The sequence below is a fragment of the Pipistrellus kuhlii genome, unplaced genomic scaffold, assembly GCF_014108245.1.
Source record: "Pipistrellus kuhlii isolate mPipKuh1 unplaced genomic scaffold, mPipKuh1.p scaffold_m20_p_15, whole genome shotgun sequence".
NCBI classification, from domain to species: Eukaryota; Metazoa; Chordata; class Mammalia; order Chiroptera; family Vespertilionidae; genus Pipistrellus; species Pipistrellus kuhlii.
In genome coordinates, this window is record NW_023425460.1 from 26168805 (window position 1) to 26192130 (window position 23326).

The following is a 23326-nucleotide window of genomic DNA, read 5'->3' on the forward strand; positions in this document are numbered from 1 at the left end:
GGAGGCATTCGTACATTTTAAAGCATTTCTTTGAAGTGGAGAGTTGTAATTTACTTTCTGTCTTGATAATGGAGTTCATGGTTAATTAACAAGCAGGAGCTAGCTTTGTGCTTTTTATTGGGCAGTATTCTGTGTTATGGCTATCAACTGCAAATACTCAGCTAAGTAGTGACTCCTAAGAACAAAGAACTTCCGTGAATTCCTGAGGGATGCTAAGGAGAGAACATATGGGGGTAAGGGGAGGGGGGTGAGGGGGAGAGGACAGAAAAAGTAGAGGGCCACCTGGGTGCTCCTTTTACGATATAATACAATCCCCGCCACAAGTTCTTTTGGGGGGAAAATTTATTGGCTCTATTTATCACAATTATAAAACTACTTTTTCCATTGGAAGCTACAATTGCTTAAAATAGGAATAGGTAAAGACTACTTGGTAGACATTAAAATTATTATTATTATTATTATTAGAGTAAATTATGTACATTTTGGAAAAGATCATTATGTTAGAGTTTATCTTTACAGATACTGCAAACAATTTGGTTCACCCTCCCCTTATTCCTTATACCGATTTCTATAATTCTACCCTGGATCACATTGACCTCATGGAGGAATACCACACCTGGCAGAGCTTTGGAAACTCCCACAGGTACAGTCAGAAGCTCATGTGGTTACTCACCTAAATGAAGTACTATTCAAAATAATGACTGGGCTTTAAGTTTGTGTAAATAACTTTATTAAATCTACCCATACCTTTACATATAAACTTATAAATGTAGTTTAATTATTCAGCCTTGAAATACTATAATTGTGAAAGCATTTTATTTTTCTGTTACATTTTGAATTCGTATGCATGTTAATTTGTTTTTGGTTTGATTAATAACATCTTTTTAAGAAGGGAAAGGTCCTATCTAAATATGCAATTTCTTGTAGCTTCTTATTCTAGATGCTATTATTCTAGGACAGGGATTAACAAACTTTGTCTATAAAGTGCTAGTACTGGATGGTAAATATTTTTTGCTCTTTGGGCTGTACAATCTCTGGTCTGTTGCAGCACAAAAAGACAGCCTTAGACAATATGAAAATGAATGCGGGTGTCTGTGTCCTACAACTCTTCATTCACAAGCACAGGCGATAGGCCATCTTTGTCCCATGGGCCATAGGTGCCAGAGCCAGATCTAACACAGCGATTATACACATGTGCACGTACACACATACACTCTCTTTTTCTTCCTTACTCTGTAGGGAAAATGGTTGGCCTTTACAAACAGTATTTAGAAAATTGATGTTAGAGAAAGTTCTTTACCACAAATGATTACAATGGTATACAGATTTTCAAAACACATGACCAAATTCTGTAATATACTGCCCCTTATATCCACACTTACTGTCTGAATTAAACCAGCAAGACAATCCCAAACAATTTGTTCCCAGACCAGAAGATATACTGGAGAGTTCATAGAGACTGACTCAGAGATAGGGGATGGATGTAAGTAGCCTCAAACCGCAGACTAGTTCATAAACTGGTTCAAGCTTCCAGGGATTCTTTCAACAAGAATTGGCCTAAAACATAAAATGGCCCTCAGGACACATTTCAGTCCATATATGAACACTCGAACTGAATAAGAATCCCATTTCTGGCGACCTCTTTCAGTCTGATGAATACTTTCTTGGGAAAGTTTATTTTACAAAGAAAGTTTTTTTCTCCCACTTTAATATAATTATAACGTAGATAAAACCACAAACCAACTCCAAGAGTTATTGTGTGTATTTTAGTGACAGCTTTTAATACAGAGCACCTCTAACCACTGTACCACAGCAAGGTACCAAGAATGAATAAGACTTTTGATCCTGTGATCCCTCCAGCCCTTGGGAAGCCAGTCTGGGCCTGGGGTGGGATCTGGAGCCCAAGGCCAGGTCACCCCTGGCCATGAGCAGCCTCAGCTGTTTATCTAGTATCTCATTCACATAGTATTATTCTTCTAAGTGCCAAGACTAGGGAAAAATCTCAATCTTTTTGTTTTAAAGTGCATCCTGCTAAGTTCATTTCACTTATCCTACTAAGTTCATTACACTCATTTCTTAATATTTAGTTAGCACTTAGTGATTCAAAATCATTAAACGTTAGTACTGAACAACTCTTACTATTTTTAACAATTTCGATCCAGGGGGAAGCTATTTCGTTTTCATTTCATATGCTACCTCCTGTGTCCCCATAGTGCCTTCAGGATGCCTTGCCTGACTGCACTCGGATGGATTCCAATGAAAACTGATGGATGCACTGCAGCCACTTCTGATGGAGTCTAACTCCTGAAGTGTCAGTACTGCCAAGCTAGTTCTTTCCAAATGCCTCTCTTTGGCTGTGGCTTTTTTACATAGCATAGAATGAGCTCTGACCACCCCCCCCCAAAAAAAAAAGTTGTTTTCGTTACTTCTGATCACAATGTTGTACCTTCACAAGCATGTATCATTTCATATTACTCTATCATTAAGTGCAGTACTAACAGTAACATACTTTTATTGGTCTTAAATTTATTACTCTGCTTGTTATTACTATAATCATATAAGATTTCCTCATTTCTAAAGCTCTCACATCAGAAATATCCATTTAATAATGGATTTTTATAATTATTTTCTGTACTTGAACTTTCTATCCTAATCCTCCTTCATCAACACTCTGCCTCTTGGTTCTGGGGTTGGCCTTATTTTTCACAGGTAATGATGTTCAGGTGACTGTACATAAACTGGAATTACTATGTAACAATGTAAGTAGTTAGCACATATTTCATTAGATGTAGCTTCCTCCCGAAAACAAAGGTACTGCACCCCTGGGACTAAGAGAAATTGTGTACTTGAGATCATTTTGTAAATGATAAGACATCATTCAAAAGTAAAGTGTTATATTGTTAGAAGGGGTACCTTACATTCCCTTAGTAAAATTTTGCTAAAAAATACACAATTTTGCCTTTTCTGTTTCCACTTGTTGGGCAGGTTTTCCTTCTGTCAGTACCCATTCGTTATTTCTATAGCTGCAAAAAAAATCATTATTCAGAGAGACTCAGAGCAGCAGATGATAAGCATCGCAAGGGTAAGCCAGCTACGTATGCATATTTATGCTGACTATAATCAACATAGTAAATAACTTAATAAGTCAAATGTCTTATGAATTGTTCTAGCATAATTAGGAAACGTTAAAAGTAAATTCACATTATATTCCACCCAGAAGTGTTTAAACCTGTTTATAATGCAGGAAAAAAGATACCCCTCACCAACTCCTGATTGTTATAAATATAGCAGGAATATTAAATGTGTCTCATAAATCCAAAGAACTAGGAACTTGTTGAACATTATCTTGTAGATACCATATTCCAGCTTCAGTAATGAGCAGAGAGCTCTGGTGAAGATTACAGTGAGGGCAAGGAGTGTCCGTAAGAGCAAACCATTGAAATGTTTTCTTGGTTTTATGAAAATCAAATAGAAACAACCAAAAAAAAACAATAGAAGATGTAATAAAACATGTATTCTTAGAAAACTGATATGTCCAAAGAAGGTAAGATATGTTTTATGGTTTCTTAGGGAACCAAAGTGCACGAGGCCCATAGAAACTAGGGGGCATCTGTCAAGGTGGCTTTAGTGGAGTTATGGAGCAGCACAGAGTTTGTCTCTGGCCTGCCCTCACTACTCCCTGCCACTCATGTTTCAGCGCAGCACAATCAAGTGATATACTTTAGTTAGTAGGTGTCAGATTAAGTGAGCTTTTTTTTAATTAGAGCTTTTAGACTAGACACTTAAATGCTCACGTATTTTGAGTATCTGGTTTTGGAACATGATTTCTTACAACTTGAAAAATTAGAGGAAAGGTTGATTGCAGTCTTTTTAAAATAAAAAGAGACAGAGTAAAAAAAAAAAAATTAAAAAATGCTTTCCATGTCTTGTCCAAGAATACAAAAAGAATGCTAAAGCATAAATTATGTTACTTCCAAATTGCATACAAAATAAGAATTGTTTTTTCTTCAGTAATTCAGTTCCCAGAAAGTAAGTACTTTTTTGCTATCACAGAGCTGGACAAGAGATTTGAGGGACTGGTAACATCCCAAAGTCCGTTTACACCAAGTATGAGGATATTAGAAGAAATGTTATTGACTATGTGCAAGAACATAGCCACATTACTCCCTTCCCCAAAAAAATTCAATAGGTATATTTAGCACAGAATTTTTTTTATATTTATTTTAATGATTTTTTTTTTTATAGAGAAGAAGAGAGAGGGATAGAGAGTTAGAAACATCGATGAGAGAGAATCATCGATCAGTTGCCTCCTTCACACCCCACACGGGGGATGTGCCCACAACCAAGGTACATGCCCTTGACCGGAATTGAACCTCGGACCTTTTAGTCCGCAGGCCAAAGCTCTATCCACTGAGCCAAACCGGTTTTGGCAGCACAGAATTCTTAATCCTGGGTAGATATGGCTCAAAGATTAGTCTATATAACTAGTCATTTTTGACAATTTTTAAAATATATATATTTTATTGATTTCTTTTACAGAGAGGGAGAGGGATAGAGAGTTAGAAACATTGATGAGAAACATCGATCAGCTGCCTCTTGCACACCCCCTACTGGGGATGTGCCCGCAACCAATGTACATGCCCTTGACCAGAATCAAACCTGGGACCTTTCAGTCTGCAGGCCGACGCTCTATCCACTGAGCCAAACCGATTTCGGCCATTTTGACATTTTTTATTAGTTGCATTTAAGCAATTCATGCACCTTTTTAGTATTTTGTTTTTACATTTTGTATCTAAAATGTCACTATTACTTCTTTCATTTGAAGCACTTTTTATTAAATACTAGAGGCCCGTGCATGAAATTCCTGAGCTGGGGGGGGGGGGGTCCCTCAGTAAAGCCTACGCCCTCTCATAGTCTGGGACCCCTTGCTCCTTACCACCCCCACCTGCTTGCTGCTCTTTACCGCTTGGCTCGCTGTTCCTCAGCGCTGCTGCTGCAGAGGCAGGAGAGACTGCCACCACCACGGCTGCCACACTCGCAGCTCTGAACCCGATTTCTGGCTGAGCAGCACTCTCCCTGTGGGAGTGCACTGACCACCAGGGGGCAGCTCCTGCATTGAGAGTCTGCCCCCTGGTGGTCAGTGTACATCATTAGTGACCGGTCATTCTGGCTGTTCCACTGTAGTGGTCATTTAGGCTTTTATTATACAGATGAATTCCTGATGGGAGGAATAGTCACTGAGCCTTGTCATGTTCAATTATCATACTAGTATAATGTGTAGGGGGGTCATTTCCAGTATGATGGCTTCCCAGGAGGTATAGACTGGGAATAAAAGGTAGGAAAGGTAGTTTGAGCATAAATAGTGGGGCCCAGAGAAGAGAAAAACTACTGAAAGCCTGTAGTAGTAGAAATTGGAGAAATGAAGAAGGGTCTGAATTAGAATGCTTTATTATAGTAACCTACTAAATCATAAGAGTAGGATTAATCATAGAGATTTAGGGATATTAAAATTTTATCTACTGAAGCAAATTGCTGCATACATTTAAAATGTCTGAAATTAAAGTCTTTAATCTGCATAATTAATTTAGTTTGCTACTAAAGATGAATAGTCTGAAATTTAGAGAAATTAAGTATGCAAATATGTAGACTTTATATGATAGAGAATATTTTATATAGTCCTTATATTTTTTTAATGTATTGTTTTCTACATACTCAGTGCTTGTATTTTGAAAGAACAAAAATAGATATTTTCAGTCACCCATGTTTCATCACCCAGACATAACTTTTAACATCTTGATAAATGTTCTTTTGATATTTTTTATCTATATTTTCTAGTAGGGGCAAGAATTGTATCCACAATTTTGTTCCCTGCTTTTTTTCAGTTGTGCCTTCCTTAAACATCTTCCACTTACACAGTTTTTATGACCATCATTTTTGATAGCTGTATTATATTCTATTAGATAACAAATTCAGTATATTTCTAAAGTTTTGCTTTTATATAATAGTAATGTTATGATGACCATCTCACTGTATGAAACATTTTCTGTTTTTTATAATTCCTAGAAGAGGAATTACTGGGACAAAGATTATGAACATTATTAATGTTTCTGATAAATACTGGCAAACTACTTTCTAAAAGTAGACTAATTATGCTTTGAGAGTAATTTAGTATCTTAAAAAACCTTAAGCCAAGTTTATCATCCGAAGTATATGTTTCAAATGTTCCCACACTATGCTTTGTATTTATTAAACAGAAAGCTTTGCTATTAAAGAGATATGTGGAAACTAAAACATAGCACACTTTGCTGGTGAATTATTTTTGGTCCTCCATTTTGGATCCCCTTTGGTTACCATTGTTTCAAAACAAAATAATAGAGCATTTTCCTAAATCAAAATTCCTACAACTGAGTTTATGAAATTATTTATTTGAGATATGATATAAAGAATAATAGAAGTGATTTTTACTAAAGTTTAAATGTTTTAAGTGAAATTACAATTTAAGTAAAAGTGAAAATGTTTGCTTTCTTTTTCAATTAGCAAAGTCTGGTGGATAAAGTATCTCGAAGACAGAGACCTGATATGAATATGTTATTTCTAAATATGAAAGTAAGGAGGACACATCTGGTTAGTGATTCTCTTGATGAGGTATAGATCATTTATTCAAAATGGTTTCATTGATTAAAGCTTTAAGTACATTTTATAATTCTAAAGATTTAATAAACTATCTTATTTCTCTATACTAGTAAATGTGCTTCCTTATATTTTAATACCATAATTAAAGTCAGTTCTGTATTCATAATTAAGCCCATTTTCATATATTTATTAAGAGGTTGTTAATTCCCCAGAAAGGGATTTTATATAGAACAACTATATGTATAACCATGTAACCTAGACTGTAGACCTACCTTTCTTACTGGTTGGGTGTGTAACATGTCATTTTAACTTTGCCAAGCCTCAAATTATTCATCTAATAAAATTAGGAGTCCAATCTATAGGGCATATTTGGTCAATTAAGGGTCAAACCTACTTTGATTTTATGTACTATGTATTATAGAGCTTCATGCACGTACAATTCTTAGCCAGATCTGCATGTAGCTATTATAAGTTAAAGGCTGGTTTAGTTATGTGATTTTTTTTTGAAGTTTAGTATTGAAGGCAAGTTAAAGAAATGAATTATTTTATATTATAATCTGCTAAATTAGAATCTTGGAGACAATATGAACCTGGGAGACAAAGTACCTGACCTTCTCTAATTCTGTTTCTTGAGCTATACAACAAACTTAATAATACCTAGTTCACAGTGTCTGACAGATTCACTGGATGGATGATGGATAATCGATGGATGATGGATGGATGGGTGGGTGGGTGAGTGGGTGGATGAGTGTTTTGTGACACTGTAAATAAAATTCTGACTATCTAACACATTTCCCAAATTTTAAAAAGTTAATTTCCTTTTTCTGCCATTTGTTCTCCTCTACTATATACTTTCTTCAAATAGTTAACCCGGAAAAGAGCAGACTTGAAAAAGAAGTTGAAAGTTACATTTGTAGGGGAAGCTGGTTTGGATATGGGTGGTTTGACTAAAGAATGGTTCCTTCTTCTGATTCGCCAAATTTTTCATCCAGATTATGGTGAGTATTTAATTTTTATGAATAGTATTTCTTCATAATTAGATTTGATTTTTAGGCCCTCTTCTTTTTAATCTACCTTATGGTTTTACAGATTTTTTTTGTCAACCATAAATCTTGAATAATTTTTTAAAGACTGTTATTTAAATTTTTAAAATTGACCAAATTGATATCAAAATTTTATTTTATTGGGAATCCTACACAAAATAAAGACTTGAAAGTATATATTTGCAAGGGCACATCCACTTCCTTTCCAAATAAGCCAAATGCATGAGAATTTAATTTGTCATTGAAATAAATAACATTTGAAATTTTAAAAACTAGTTTGCTCTTCTACACTAATATTTAAAGCCTCTCTCATTAAACAATGAGACATTTTAATGAATAAGAATTCATTAATTTTTAAGACAATCATTTGAAATTTAAGTTTTATTTAGAAAAAACATATCTAATCATTATTTTTCTTCAGAGAGTTTTAAGTGTTTATTTTTCTTTATTTTGTAATGTGTGTGTGTGTGTGTGTGTGTGTGTGTGTGTATGTGTGTATAAAATCTTTCTGGTAATGGGAATTAGAGATAACATGGATAAATTGAAATCTCTACATAATCCTCAAAATTAATTTTGATTATAACCAATAACTTATAAAACTAGAGTTTTTATAAGGAAAATCCACTGATTTTCTGTCTTTTTACCCCATATTTCAGGATATCAATAAACAGTAAAATGCTCATGCATGCTCTCTAAACATATATTTGATACATTTTTAATATGAGAGATTGTTTGTATTACTAACTTTTTTGTTTCTAACCAATGAAATATATATATATTTACCTCTCTGATTTTTAAATCAGTCACACTAATGAAATTATGTTTCTTTTTTTCAGGCATGTTTACATATCACAAAGATTCACACTGCCATTGGTTTAGCAGCTTTAAATGTGATAACTATTCTGAATTCCGATTGGTTGGAATTGTATCCTTTAAACTTTCCACTAGGAGGTGCTAGGAGACTAGATTTTTAAAATATTTTTATCTGAATATTGGAAAACTGTTCTCAAGCATTTATTCAAATTAAGCATGCTTACCAACTTTACTGATAGATTTTCAATAATCTTTATTATTTGTAATATCACAGCTACATGTCAGATTTAATTAATTGAAAGGAATGACTAATTTTTTGTTTACTTGAAAACCTTATCTCAAAATAAAAATATTTTGTATTTCATATATTATCTAATTTGTCAGAAAATTAAGACTTAAAAATCAAAGTATCTTCTGTTCGTGATGAAATGTTTTTGTTCTAAGTACAAATTGAAACAACTAACAGAAAAATAGTTTATTTCACTCAGTTTACCAAATCAAAATTATGTAAATTAAATCTAGGTCTTTAATCTGCCCCTCAAATCCTAAAGTATTAATTAAAAATTAAAAATATTGGGGATATTCAAAGTATATGGCATTACTTTAAGTATTGTTAAAGTTATATAAATCCCTGTGCCATCCTCTGACTAGAGAAGGCATCTTGTATTGGGTGGAAATTGGACAAGATACCTTTATATTAGCTTTTTTAATCGAAGAAGCATAATTGTGAAAGGACAGAAGAATAAATAAATGAGCAAGCACTGGAAATACATATGTTAAAAGAGGGAAATAGCTGAAACCAGTTTGGCTCAGTGGTAGAGCGTCGGTCTGGGGACTGAAAGGTCCCAGGTTCAATTCCGGTCAAGGGCATGTACATTAGTTGCGGGCACATCCCTGGTAGGGGGTGTGCAAGAGGCAGCTGGTCGATATTTCTTTCTCATCGACGTTTCTAGCTCTTTCTCTCTCCCCTTTCCTCTCTGTAAAATATCTATCTATATATATATATTTTTTTTAAAAAAAGAGGAAAATATTATCCACCTTTAAGAAGTTTGCCAGATGACCAACATGCAAGATAGTCAGTTCTCATAGTCCAATGACCACTTGACATTAATTGCTAAGGAGTTCTGAAGAGAAAAAGATTAAATATAGTCCTTCCACAGAAGGTAGACATTTAAAGATGGAGCCATTCTATCTGACTAACAGGTCTGTAAAAGAATAAGACAGCCCTGCTGGCATAGCTTTGCGTTTGAACATCAACCTATACAGGAGGTCACGGTTCGATTCCTGATCAGGGCATATGCCCAGGTTGTGGGCTTGGTCCCCAGTATGGGGTGTGCAGGAGGCAGCCAATTAATGATTCTCTCTCATCACTGATGTTTCTCTCGCTCTCTCTCCCTCGCTCTCCCTCCCTCCCTCTCCCCCCCTTTCCCCTTCTCTAAAATCAATTTTTTAAAAAGTTTTACAGCATGCTAGTAAGGTAGAAGAATGACTAGAACAATGGCTGTGTTGTGCTGTGCCTGTTACAGTGCAATGTGTAGGTCCAATTGACTGAAGCAGAGGGCACCCTGGGTGTTATGCAAGACAGCTTCAGAAGGAGAGTTAAGAGCTACCTTCCTCTCTGAAATCAATGAAACATATATTTCTTAAAAAGAGCTATCTTACGGAGAGCTTTTAATATCTTTGTTGCATTTGTTGGAATAAATCCTGAGAAACGTATATGGAAATTGAGAAACTAAATGTATAATATATAGAAATTAAGAAACCTTAGGAAAGAGGGTTCTAAAAAAAAACTACACACTGAAATGATAACTCAATTTGCAATTTTGTGTATATTGTCATGTCTAAAGGTCCAACGTGCCAAGTTCCACAATAGAGAACACTTAACAATTCTCAGACTTTTGTTTCTATTGTATTTACAGTAATCATTTGTTAATGTTTCAACTTCACTGAAAGCCTGAGTCATTGGTGCTTCTCATTACACTATGAGCTGTTTGGATTTCCTGATACATGTTTGTCACACTTCACATTCTCATCACAGTTTACATTGGAGTGATATTTTGATTTTTCAATATTTGTATTGTAGTATTAGACTTTACTGAACCATCATATTTTTAGAATGTTATACTAGTACATACAATCATTAATTTGCTTGTTTTCTTTTTTAATGTTTTTTTTTAATAAATTGATTATTTTAGAGATAGAGGAGGGAAAGGGAGAGAGAGAGATGAAAATATCAATTGGCTGCCTCCTGCATGCCTCCCATTGGGGATTGAACTGCAACCTAAGTCTGTGCCCTGAGCAGGAAACGAACCAGTGACTTCTTGGTGCATGGGTCATTGCTCTACCACTGAGCCACACCAGCCAGGCACTAATTGTTTTCTTTACACTAGACATTAGTTTCTATTCAGTCATTACCCAAAAGAGCATATTAAGCATATTTACTTATGTTGCATACTTCAAGTTAAATAGTTACGGTAAGTTCTCACTTAACACTGTCAATAGGCTCTATGACTTTAAGTGAAATGACATATAACGAAACCAATTTTACCATAGGCTAATTGATATAAACAAGAGTTAAGTTCCTGCAGCATCTGATCAGCATTACAATGAAACAACACTGATTGAAACAATGTTATTCAAGGACCTGCCATAAATCTAAAATTATTCTAACCACTACATCTCATTGTTTTTATCTCACACAAAAATAATCTGTAGAAAATAAGACTGATGCCTTAAAAGCATTAGAACATATAGGAAAAATGTGAAACAATAGTGGATTGTGATCATGTAAGTGGTGGATCATGAAGGTGAGGAGAACTACTAGTAAACATTAAGAATAGGCATAATGATTGAGAAAATGTAGTTAGTTCTAATACTTCATTTTTAAATATGTTAAGGCTTTGGCATTTACATGAGAAACCTATAATAATAAAAAAAATTTTTGAAGACTGCATGATGATATAACAATTTTTTTTAAATATGATGCTTATATCACAAGGGCCATTGGAACTCAGAGTGTAGTACAGTGCAGGCTTTTCAAACTCTGTTTATAGCACATGACACCTCATCCCCATTCCTGCTTCAACCAGAGCACATTGTTTTAGTGCGAATGCAAGTTTCCTGTAGCAAATCCTGTAAGGCTACTTCCTCATCTGTTAAATTATAATTAAAAGAACTTTTTAGAATGAAAAGTGCATAGAACTTGTCTCTAAAGTGTTGAATACTCATAAATATAACTACAGTAGTATTACGGTTATTGCCATTATTGCTATATCACAATTAAAGACATATAATAGGACTTCTTTTCAGCATCTGTCCCTTGCATACACTGCTCAGTCTGTTACTTTGGTTACCAATAAAATAGCATATCTGTTCCTTAAATTATTAACCTCATTCTGTCTTAGCAAATTGAAATACAGGCTACCTTCTAATTTTTTAATTGTTCACAGTAATTTGTCCAGCCCATACAATAAGATTTCCTTTTGAGCCTACAAAAAGAATAACTTCTGTTTAATAACTTGATATAATAATCTTTGATAGTTGAAATATGAAATTTGTTATAAAACCCCTCTTTCAGTAAATGGATGTTACATTCTGCCATATAACTGATAAAATACAGTTGGCCCAGAGGCTCAGTGATTGAGCATTGACCTATGAACTAGGAGGTCACAGTTTGATTCCCAGACAAGGCATAAGGGCAGGTTGCAGTCTTGATCCCCAGTAAGGAATGTGCAGGAGGCAGCCGATCAGTGATTCTCATCATTGATGTTTCTCTCTCCCCCTTCCTCTATGAAATCAATTAAGAATATTTTTAACATATAACTGGGCAGAGTTTATATATATATAACATCTGTAGGTTTTAACTTTAACCCTTGGAGTAAACTTCAAGTATTAAAGGCCTTTCAGATATTATCATAGGAGAGTAATTGTCCTGTTAGCTAATCAACAGTATGTATGTCTCTGTATGTGTATCCATATGTTTATTCAACTCAGGTCTCTTTAGTCTGTATTTAATTTTAAAATAGATAAAATGGTCACCAAAATTAGTAGTATGTTCTTCAGTGAGTTCTAAATAAATTGCTGCTACTACTTATAAAGTCACTATCTTTGTTTAAATTTAGAAAATGATTCTTATATATTAATTTTTGGATATGTGTGAAACTGTTATTTGTTGTGATCTTAAACTTTTCTAAGGAAATCATAAATACTATCAACTAATTCCCTCCTTTTTACATGACTTGGTAATCAAAGAATTATGTGGGGAGATAAATGAAAGGAAAGGAGTATGTGACAATTCATTAAAAAGTCAGTATTAGCCCTAGCTGGTTTGACTCAATGGATAGAACTGAAGGGTCCCAGGTTTGCCGGCCAAGGGCACAGGCCTGGGTTGTGGGCTCAATCCCCAGTATAGGGCATGCAGAAGGCAGCCAATCAATGATTTTCATCACTGATGTTTCTATCTCTCCCTCTCCTTTCCTCTCTGAAATCAGTATTTTTTTTTTAAGTCAGTATTAGATCTGAAAGAAATATACAAAAACAGACTGATGCATAATTTAAAACTCATTTGCTGTCATGGATCTTATGTTAATACTTAACATTTAGTATGCATAGCTTATGGGACTAGCTGTTTATAACAGCATTACACTGGATATTCGTTTCCCCCCCTGCTGTTACAAGAAATTATTGAGCCCTCCCATCGTTCCTAGTGATCAAAATACACCAGTGGGCATCTGCAGTGTCACCACTGATGACTTAAGTCAAATTATGCCTGTAAGTATAAAGCTACTAGCATCGTATTCCTTAATGTTAGCATCCTCTACTTGCATAGTCTTTCTCCTTCTAATGCTATTCTTATCTTTAAATATGGTTTCTCTCTACTTTTGTAACACATCTCCTTTTTATCTAGATTTCTCCTTTCTTGTGGAGACACTTTGCAGCACTCTTCAGCTCTTATACCATAGACAACAGGCTTAGAAGTCAGAGATGCAGAGATTTGAATCCAAGCTCTGCCACTTATTAGCTCTGTGAACTTAGCTAAGTTGTTTCAAGTTTCTGAGCTCTAGTCTCCTTATATGAATAATGAGATAGTAAAACTCATGTATTTGGGGGATTGCAGGAGATAAGAAAGCACTTATTAATGATTACTTCTATGGATCCTTATTAAGATGATACTGTGCAGTATTGTTAACCGTGTACGCAACAACTCTTAAGACAATACAACATGAACTTCATGGGACTGTCTCATAATATTTCTCAGTTCAAAATTTAGATTTCTGGTCAAATTTAATCTAAGGTAAAAATTTAGTAGAAAAACAGATAGTATGCACATCCTCTTGACAATTCCTTATATTTTTTTACTGCTTGCAAAATAGAGCAGGCTCTGATTAAGAGATAGCTTCTATAGTCTTGTCTCTGCAACATACTGTACTTGGCTGTGATCCTGGATGAGTCACTTAATTTTCTTATCTATAAAACAATGGACATAGACTAAGCTCTGAGTTACTGTCTCATTTTATATTTTTGGGATGTTTTTTGCCCTACTTATTTAGTTTTTGCCAAATCTTTTACTGATAAATTTCCTAATTTTATTAGTGATTTTTGTCACTAAATTGCCCAATTCTATGATTAAAGCTATTTTAATTTGATTCATTTAGACCCATTTTTTTATATTTTTAATAAAATATGGATATTTTATAAATGACTAAATACCAATATGTTGTTTGATATTATGGAGCTGAAGATTTCCCTGAGCCTATATTCTTTTAGTAGCTCTTTAATAACAAATCCAGATTGTGCCTATACTATGAGATCGACTATTGAAAAAAACTGTTTCTGTACATGCATCAATAAAGATTGAAAGCAAACAGGAAAATTGCTGCTGTGTTAGGATGCTGGAATGTGGGAATTTTTAAAAATGTTTTATAAATTGATTATTCATTTATTAATTTTAAAAGAATCTATTAAAATTGGCACCTAATATCCATTTCATAGATGGTAAAAATATACCCTAAAATTTTTAACTGCTTTTTTATTCAATTTTTTATCATATGTATTTGTATACCCTGTTTTCAAGAAGAGGGAATAGGAAATTGAAGAGAAACATATAATAGATAAGCTTCTTAATATAAAGACATCTGTGACTACAGGACTAAAAGAAAGTAATCAAAATATTGCTCAATGAAGACTTCAATATGGTTTTAATAAATGCGGTAATTTTCCATGACCAAGTTAATGAATATTCCACTGCTTTTCTGAGAGGTGAGCTATGACTTAGAGCAACAGAACTGTCCAGAAAAAAAAAAAAAAGAAAGAAATCTTCCCAACAGTCTTATGAGAATTACACTGGAGAGTTTATGTTGAAAACAGAGGAGAGGCAGCATAACCTAGAATTTGTATGTGTACTATCTTTTTTGCTTCTGCTAAGCTACTCTCAAATATGCTGTATTAAATAAGACCAGGGTATTCAAACTGTGCAAAAGTACTATTCTGTAACTTCATACAGTTTATTTAATTATACATTTACAAAAATCATTTTGAATGTTTAACTGAAGGGTAATAAATATTTTAGAGCTAGTGTATTAGAGGTGAGGGTCTAAGATTGACAGTATTGATAAAGACAGTTCTCGACAAAAATTGGGGTTTGAAAATGCAAAGGCTGAGGTAAACAGGTCTACAGTCCTGAATGTAGCAGATCTGAGTATATGAAAGTTTATCTGCTCTATCTCACATGTAGGTAAGACCATTTGGTTTAAAACCACAGATAATAGATTTCTTTTTTATAGGAGCTGGCCCGTGGATTAAGTGAACTCCTGTCATATGAGGGCAATGTTGAGGAAGATTTCTACTCAACATTCCAGGTACAAGTTGCTTTCTGTTAATCATGTATTTCATATATGAAAAATGCCATTTGTTATGAAAAACTCATTATTAGAAAAGATGAAGAGGGTTAGTCAACACATACCAATAATATCTCCTATCACAGAAGATCTTAACCTGATGAAGTAGATAATGAAGACACAGGAGAAGGAGCAATCGATGAAAGTGCTTAAAAAAATTCATCAAAACTCATTTCCACTCTGGAACCTACCAATAATTGGAAAATGGAAATTAAAGTAAACAATATAGCTCCAAAACTTAAATGGCCACAGGTGTTTTGTGAATATCAGTAAAGTGTTCAACATTCAATAGAGGGGGTTAAATTAAAGACTTACTTTTTTACCTGACAATGCATGTGATTTGTACTAAGATGGAGAAAAATTGCTTTTTAAATTTTACAAAGCTGTTCACTAAAGCCTGTTATATCAACCATACCAATAAATTTCTTATGGACTCTCCCATCAGGTTTTTCAGGAAGAATTTGGAATAATTAAGTCCTATAATTTAAAGCCAGGTGGTGAAAAAATTCCAGTTACCAATCAAAATAGAAAAGGTAAGTTACATATCTTTTCTTAATTCAAATACATTACTGTTTACCTTTTACTTTTACTATGTAACGATGGAAAATTGCTTTTCAGAATATGTACAGCTTTATATTGACTTTCTTCTCAACAAATCCATCTATAAGCAGTTCGCTGCATTTTATTATGGATTTCATAGTGTGTGTGCTTCAAATGCCCTTATGGTGAGTTTAAATCTTTAAATTATGCTTTCAGTTAGGTTTTACAGTGTGACAATAACTGAAAAATAATTCCTTAGATATTTTAGTAGATAAGCTTTTAAAATAGAAAATGTTTTCTACTTCTTAAAGGTTGAGCTAGAAATAAAAATTGTTCTCCCATTTCAGCCTTAACCCTCTGAAGGGAAAAAGGACCAGTCAGCTCCATTTTTCTCCCCTTGTGCAATGTCTTATACTATGTCTTTTAGGGCTTTAAAAAATTCCCCCAAGCGGAGTGGATGAAGAAATCCTGTGGGCTCAAGGTCTTAATACTGAGGGGCAAAGCACAGAAAACAGTTAACACATAAGCTCGGGGGCTAAAGCCACCTCTTATTGACTAAGGAACATATTTATAACTGTTTCTTGTCGCTTCAAGAATTCCTTGACAACTGAGTTGTCTTTTACCCAGAAAAAGTAGTTTGTCTCCAGAGTCATGATGGACAGATAAGTCATGTTTGCCTTATCTGAGGCATGTGAACATGGGGCAGCCTCTATCTAGAACTCAATGTTGAAAATATAAAAGCACTGTTTTCTAAAGAACTGGTGCTCTTCACCCCAGCTGTCCATGGCACACACTATCACGCCACTTTTATTTTCCCTAGGTTTATTATGAGAGTTTGGAGTAAGGTCTTTCATTTGAATTACTTTCATAGGAGAGAGCCGGTTTCACAGTAACCTTTGTCACATGTATTGTTGAAAGGACCTTTGAAAACAGTTTTGTCTGTGACACACTGGTAATTGTGGGGGTGGAGGGAGAGAAAAGGAATTAAATGGCATAGCATGGTTTAATTTTCAGTTTTAATCTCCTCAAGTGGAAGACAATATGTAGGTAATAAAACCAGTGAGTAACACAAGCAGACTGTATGTAACCAAGTACCTAAACTCTACAGTGCACACATCCGGTGCATTACTGGAAGGGACGCGGAGGTATTGGAAGGAGCAGGCAGATCAGTAAAGGCTGAGACAGTTTCAAGCTGGGTTTGAGGGAAGAACTGTAATTTGGATTCATGATTGTTTTTGTCATCTGCTTGTTTTTCTAGCAAACTGCAATTAATGTTTGCAAAAGGAAGAGAGAGCCTTAGTAGTTTGACAAGATATATGAAACTTTTGAAAGCAAAAATATCTTACCTCAGTAGGGAAATTATAAATGGATAATTTTTAAATGATTTACTGTAAGTCATGATTTTTGTAGTTTGATTCTGTGAAAATAGTTCCAATTTCACTTTTTAAAATTATCACATTTTATTGTCATGTTTGGTAAATAATTATTGGCAGCTGCTTCGCCCAGAAGAAGTTGAAATCCTGGTGTGCGGAAGCCCTGAACTGGACATGCATGCTCTGCAGAGAAGTACTCAGTATGACGGCTACGCGAAAACTGACTCGACTATAAGGTAGCGAGGCTGCAGAAGAGGGGATAAAAGACAAAGTGGTTTCGTTTACTTGTGTAACTTACAATCTCAGGATCAAGTCAGTCAGCTGAACTACTGTGGAGTTCCACATCGCCTTATTTAATTTCCGAGGAGGGAGTAATATAAATAAGTTTCTACGAAAGTATAGAAATTTTACTTTTCAAAAATTGACTTTGGTTCTAGAATTGCAGGGATACTAGACATCTAAATAGGATTTTAATAGCAAATGTGTTGAAAAATAAGAAAAATTATGTGGGAGAAAACTGGCTGTTGTCCTATCCACTCTTGGGCCACTTTTATAATTTTATAAAAATTTATTTTTATAATAAAGTGAATCAAAAACCTAATTCTATGTAATAAAAGGGTAATATCCAAAAGGACTGAACAGTGGAATGACAGGTCACTATGACACACACTGACCACAGGGGCAGATGCTCAACGCAGGAGCTGCCCCATGGTGGTCAGTACGCTCCCACAGTGGGGAGTTCTGCTCAGCCGCAATTTGGGCTCATAGCGTTCCTCGTTCCTCAGCAGCACTAAGGATGTTTGACTGCGGCTTAGGCCTACTCCCCATGGGCCTAGGCCTGTGGTCGGCAAACTGTGGCTCATAAGCCACATGTGGCTCTTTGACCCCTTGAGTGTGGCTTTTCCACAAAAAAACACTGCCTGGGCCAGTCAATTTTTTTTAAAAAGTGGCATTAGAAGAAGTTTAAGTTTTTAAAATTTGGCTCTCAAAAGAAATTTCAATTGTTGTACTGTTGATATTTGGCACTGTTGACTGAATATGCCAACCACTGGCCTAGGCCATCATTCAGACATCCCCTGAGGGCTCTTGGACGGTGAAAGAGTGCAAGCCGGGCTGAGGGGAGACACCCCATCTCTCCTCTACCCCCCACCCCGCAGCCCCCTGTGCACGGGCCTCTAGTTCATATATAGAAGCTTGTCATTCCTTAATTTCATAGTAAGAGTACTATGTATGTTTAGAGAAGTTTTGTTTTCTTAGAGCCTACTTTTATGTTACTTTAGTCCAGCAATTTTCAACCTTTTTCATGCCATGCCACACATAAACTAGTTACTAAAATTCTAGTTTTTTGCTGATCTAAAAAAAAAATAGGTATAATTTTGATTCATTCACACTGGTTAGCTATTGTGTTGGCTGTTTCTTAATTTGACAGTCTAGGGGAAAAGAGGTCAATACCCCTAGCTGAGTAAGTATTGCATATTTTAAAAATTCTTGCAGCACATTGGTTGAAAATTGCTGCTTTCTTATGATCCTCAAGACATTCATATAAATTTCCTTTGGTGTTCTCCAGATACTTTTGGGATGTTGTACTTGGATTTCCTCTTGATCTTCAAAAGAAGTTGCTTCATTTTACTACAGGAAGTGACAGAGTCCCTGTAGGAGGAATGGCTGATTTGAATTTTAAAATCTCAAAGAACGAAACTTCTACTAATTGGTAAAATTTCCAGATTAAAGTTTTATTTTTAATCTATAAGTTTTGCTAATAATGTTTATAATTAGAGGATTCTTTCATTCTGAAGTCATCTTCATAGAGAAATCTTGGGAGTAAACATGGCCTTTAAATGAGAGAGGCCCTCTATTAATTTTCAAGCATACCAATACTAACTGATAATAACCCCTTTCCAATAACTTTTTGCTTTGCTAAATCTACTGCTTTATGATCTCTTATAGGACTAGCTTGTTTTTAGTAGTACAGTGCTTAACCCTCGTTTTTATCTAAAGGTGTTTTTAAGATGGGGGTTTGGCTATTATTAGTAGTACTAGAGATCCTCTAGTACTAGAAGTACCTCTAGTATTAATCCTCTTTCTTTTTAGTCTAATGCTCTTTGCATATAAAAGTTTTGATGATTATGATGGCTTTAAATTATCCTAATATATAAAAAGCTGGGAACCATCACAACCGAAACCACTGAACAGATGACCAAACAGCAGCCTGTGTGAGGCGGCAAGGCCATCAGGGGGTTACTGAGGGGCAACCAAACGACTGAACAGCAGGCTGTGTGGGGCAACCAGGGTGGCAGGGAGGGCGGTTAGGGGCAGTTAGGCAGGCAGGCAGGTGAACATTTAGGAGCTTGTGGTCCTGAATTGTGAGAGGAAGCCAGACTGGGCCTAAACCAGCAGTCAGACATCCCTCGAGGGGTCCAGGATTGGAGAGGGTGCAGGCTGGGCTGAGGGGACCTGCCCCCCATGCACAAAGTTCGTGCACTGGGCCTCCAGTTTTCTAATAATGTTGATCTACTTCTTTTCCTAACCTGTAATTTCTAAAGCTGATTTGAGTAGCCACTACTTTGATTATAATCATTTTTCCTGCTGCCCTATATATTTCCTGAGTTCTCTCAGTTCTTCTTTTCATTCTTGAACTGGATTTTGTCCTTTCCCACTGCTATCACTGACAAATATTCTGATGGTGTGGAGTTCATAAATACTGAAGGAAAGAGTCTAAGAAACCTTTAGAAATCTTGAAGATGACAATGTCATCAAGTAGAGGTTGGGGGAGCTGATCACTGGTGTCAGAGAATGAATTTGGCATGTGCATTGAGGACAGCAACAGTAAAAGTATGGATAGCAAGTGTCTCAAAAAATTTCTGATGTTGTTTCTTCTTACAGTCAAGATTGAAATAATAGTAATAGTCATACTATCTTCTATTCTGCTAGGTGTTTTATATAGATAGCTCTTTAAATCTTTGAAACAATCTAATTGGATAGTTTACAAAATCATGATGATGAGAAAACTGAGATTTGGAAACATGAAGCCATTTGAACAAATGACAGCTAGTGAGGGTGACAGTATTCAAATTCAGATTTGTCTGAATCCAAAAATAATGCCTCCAGAATGAAAGTCTGATGAGACCAGAGATGCTGACTGTCTTGTCTATAAACCTAGTCCCATTTCTGGAAGTGTGTCTGACACATAGTAGGTCCTTATTAAGTATTTGTTCACTAAAAGAAATAATGAGTCATCTCTTGGGAAAGTGAGGTATTTGAATGGTATTTTGAATGTTGCTCAGCAGGCATTCTGCATATGTTTTAAGGTTTAGTATCTTTTAAAATATTTTTCTTTTCCTAGGTTGCCTGTGGCTCATACCTGCTTCAATCAACTTTGTCTTCCCCCCTACAAGAGCAAAAAGGACCTGAAACAGAAATTGATCATTGGAATTTCAAATTCAGAAGGTTTTGGACTTGAGTAACCTAGAAGACTTGAAACATATTTTATATGTAGCATTTACTTCCCTCTTATTGTGCCTTTAACCTTTCATGTTTTTGTCTCAAAACACCTTGACAACAATCACCAACTTTAAAATACTGATTTTTAAAAAATATATATATATGAATATGTTAGTGGAGGCATAATTTTCTAAAAACACAGACCTTGATTGAGTGGGGGAAAGACAAGATGGCAGAGATAGGTGAGTTCAGTCATTCTTTTTTATAGCACTTTATCATTCTCCATACGTAGTTTGTCGCAAGTGTTCCACTGGGGAGCAACGTGCCATAAAGAAAGCACCCATGGGATGGCACAGTGGGACCTAGTGGCAGATTGTATGCTGCAGGAAACAGTAGCAACACAGATAGCTGCATTAGCATTCATGTAAGGCATGTAGCCATATTTTCATATAGAGGTAAACAAAAGTATAACTGCAAATGCAATATACAGGGTTTTTTGATATACTGACTTTCATCTTAATAAGATTCAACTGTTGCTGAAAAGAATGTAAATAACTCCATAATAGCCTGAGAATAATGGGATTTTGATAGTGCCATTTATTGCTAAAGATTTATTTTTACAAAGAAAATTCAGGGTTTTAGATGTGTATACAGCTTTTACAAATCAATAAAGATGATTGTACAAGAGTGTAACTATTTTCAGATTAATTGGATTCGGGTTATATTCTTTTAATTAATGTTAGTCTGCATGCACTTTGGCACTAGTTACTTTAAGTATAATGTAATATTTGTATAATAATGATTTCTTCTTAAGGGATGGGATATTAGAACAGAAATCAGATAAATTAAGTCAGTTACAAGCACAAAAGAAAATAACTGTTTGATATATACTTTGATTGATGTACAAGGCTTATTTCTAATATTTTTTGATCACCAGTTATACTGCAACACTAATTTTTAGAAAAGCTTAGGATAAAATATTTGACAAAAGTGAATAATACAATAATAACATTTGTGTTAAAATGATGTACTTTGTATAAAAAAATCAAGTTCAACATTTTGACCAAAGTGTTTTGTTTTTCACTGGATTGTGAATATAGGAAATTCAAAAGTACCCTTTTTAGAGTTTCTAATAAAGGAGCATGTAAAAAGAAACTGTATTTTAAGACAGACAGTAAATGGTTTTCTTAATTTATAGCAAATGAAGCAGTTTTATTAGCATGCTACAAATATTTCCTAATCAAGACTTCTCTATTATTCTTGGATAGTTTTATTTCAGAAAACTCTGAAGATATATTTGCAATAATAATGAAGCCAGCATTTAGTACCAGCATCTAGTTCTCACGCAAATAATACCTTCCCACAATTTTTTCTGAACTACGTTATTTTCTTACTGCTATGCTTCCTGCACCCAACCAGCAGAATTCTTTTAGGGTGGAGGAACTCATCAGTTTGTTTTCCTGCAGTTCTGAAGCCAACCCATGAATCTTTAAGGAAAGAAAGTTACTCCTTGGTTTATTATTCTCTTGGAAACATACGCGACTCTGCTTTTTCATTTGGATATACTGTTTAAAGATTTTCTTAAAATTCGTGGAAAGCCTAAGGGAGTTAAAGGCATGTTGGTTTTATTTTATTTGCTCTGCTTTTAATCCATATGCAAATAAAACTGCTTCCCTATTACACTGCTTGAACTAGAAAGCAAGATGTTTAATGTAGGTTACTACTAACTAATAAGCACAAAAGAATCATGTATAAGAAACCAGACTTAAGTGTTTTAAGTAAAATGTAAACAAAGTTTTTTTTTGTAGAGATGGAAAATTGTACTGGCTTGGTCTGCATGTTTAGTGATGTGCTTGTTTATTGATAGTTATGTCACTTTTAAATAAGAAGTACACAATCAGCCAGACTTTTAAATGACAAAATCCATAAATAACGGGAAAATTTTTGTTGTTTGTTTAGTTAAAATGTATAACCATGTATCACTTAATTGCACATTGCCTTTATTTATTTATGCTGTTTTTGGTTTACAGTGTAATAATACCTCATTTTTTTAAGAAAAATACCACTACTGTTCTATTTCGTTAATTTAAACAGCTAAAAATTCATATAGTTGCTTTTTATATACACTGTTAATGAATTCTTGATTTTTGTATCTGCCACAGTAACTTAAAGCATTACAATATTTACAAAATGTCCTGTCCTTTTTTAATCTTTAATTAGTCATATTTTTGTCTGTATGATCAGAAGTTTTTAATGGTTCCTGTTTTTTGTACAAATCTGTATTATATTAAGTTGTTAACTTCTGAATAAAAATTTTCAAGTATTAAAGTTATACAATCAATCAAATTTCAGTTTATTTTTTAAATATTAGGCAATTAACTAAAACCATAAGTTTAAAATATCTTATAAATGCCAACTATTCTCTTCATTATACTGTCTCTTAAATTACTACTTAGGAAAACTGCTAATATAGATGGCTTCAAAAATATGTTGTTATTGACACCAAATATAACCAATTCTTTAACATTTTTATTCTGAAACAATGTAAATCCTGTGTTCGGATGGTCACGCAAATATTCCACCAAAT

The 23326-nt window shown here is 34.6% G+C and overlaps 1 protein-coding gene across 1 annotated transcript in view; it reads left to right on the top strand.

Annotated features, from left to right (window-relative positions):
- HECTD2 (HECT domain E3 ubiquitin protein ligase 2) overlaps nt 1-23085 on the top strand; it is a 58734-nt gene extending 35649 nt beyond the window's left edge. The window contains exons 10-21 of the mRNA XM_036438543.2: nt 520-643; nt 2986-3082; nt 6538-6645; nt 7499-7631; nt 8513-8601; nt 13101-13259; nt 15272-15346; nt 15831-15918; nt 16004-16110; nt 17419-17534; nt 18866-19009; nt 20642-23085. Of these exons, the coding sequence (XP_036294436.1) occupies nt 520-643; nt 2986-3082; nt 6538-6645; nt 7499-7631; nt 8513-8601; nt 13101-13259; nt 15272-15346; nt 15831-15918; nt 16004-16110; nt 17419-17534; nt 18866-19009; nt 20642-20762 (1361 nt within the window). The 3' untranslated portion in view covers nt 20763-23085. The remainder of the gene's footprint in view (nt 1-519; nt 644-2985; nt 3083-6537; nt 6646-7498; nt 7632-8512; nt 8602-13100; nt 13260-15271; nt 15347-15830; nt 15919-16003; nt 16111-17418; nt 17535-18865; nt 19010-20641) is intronic.
- Nucleotides 23086-23326: the final 241 nt, after the last annotated feature.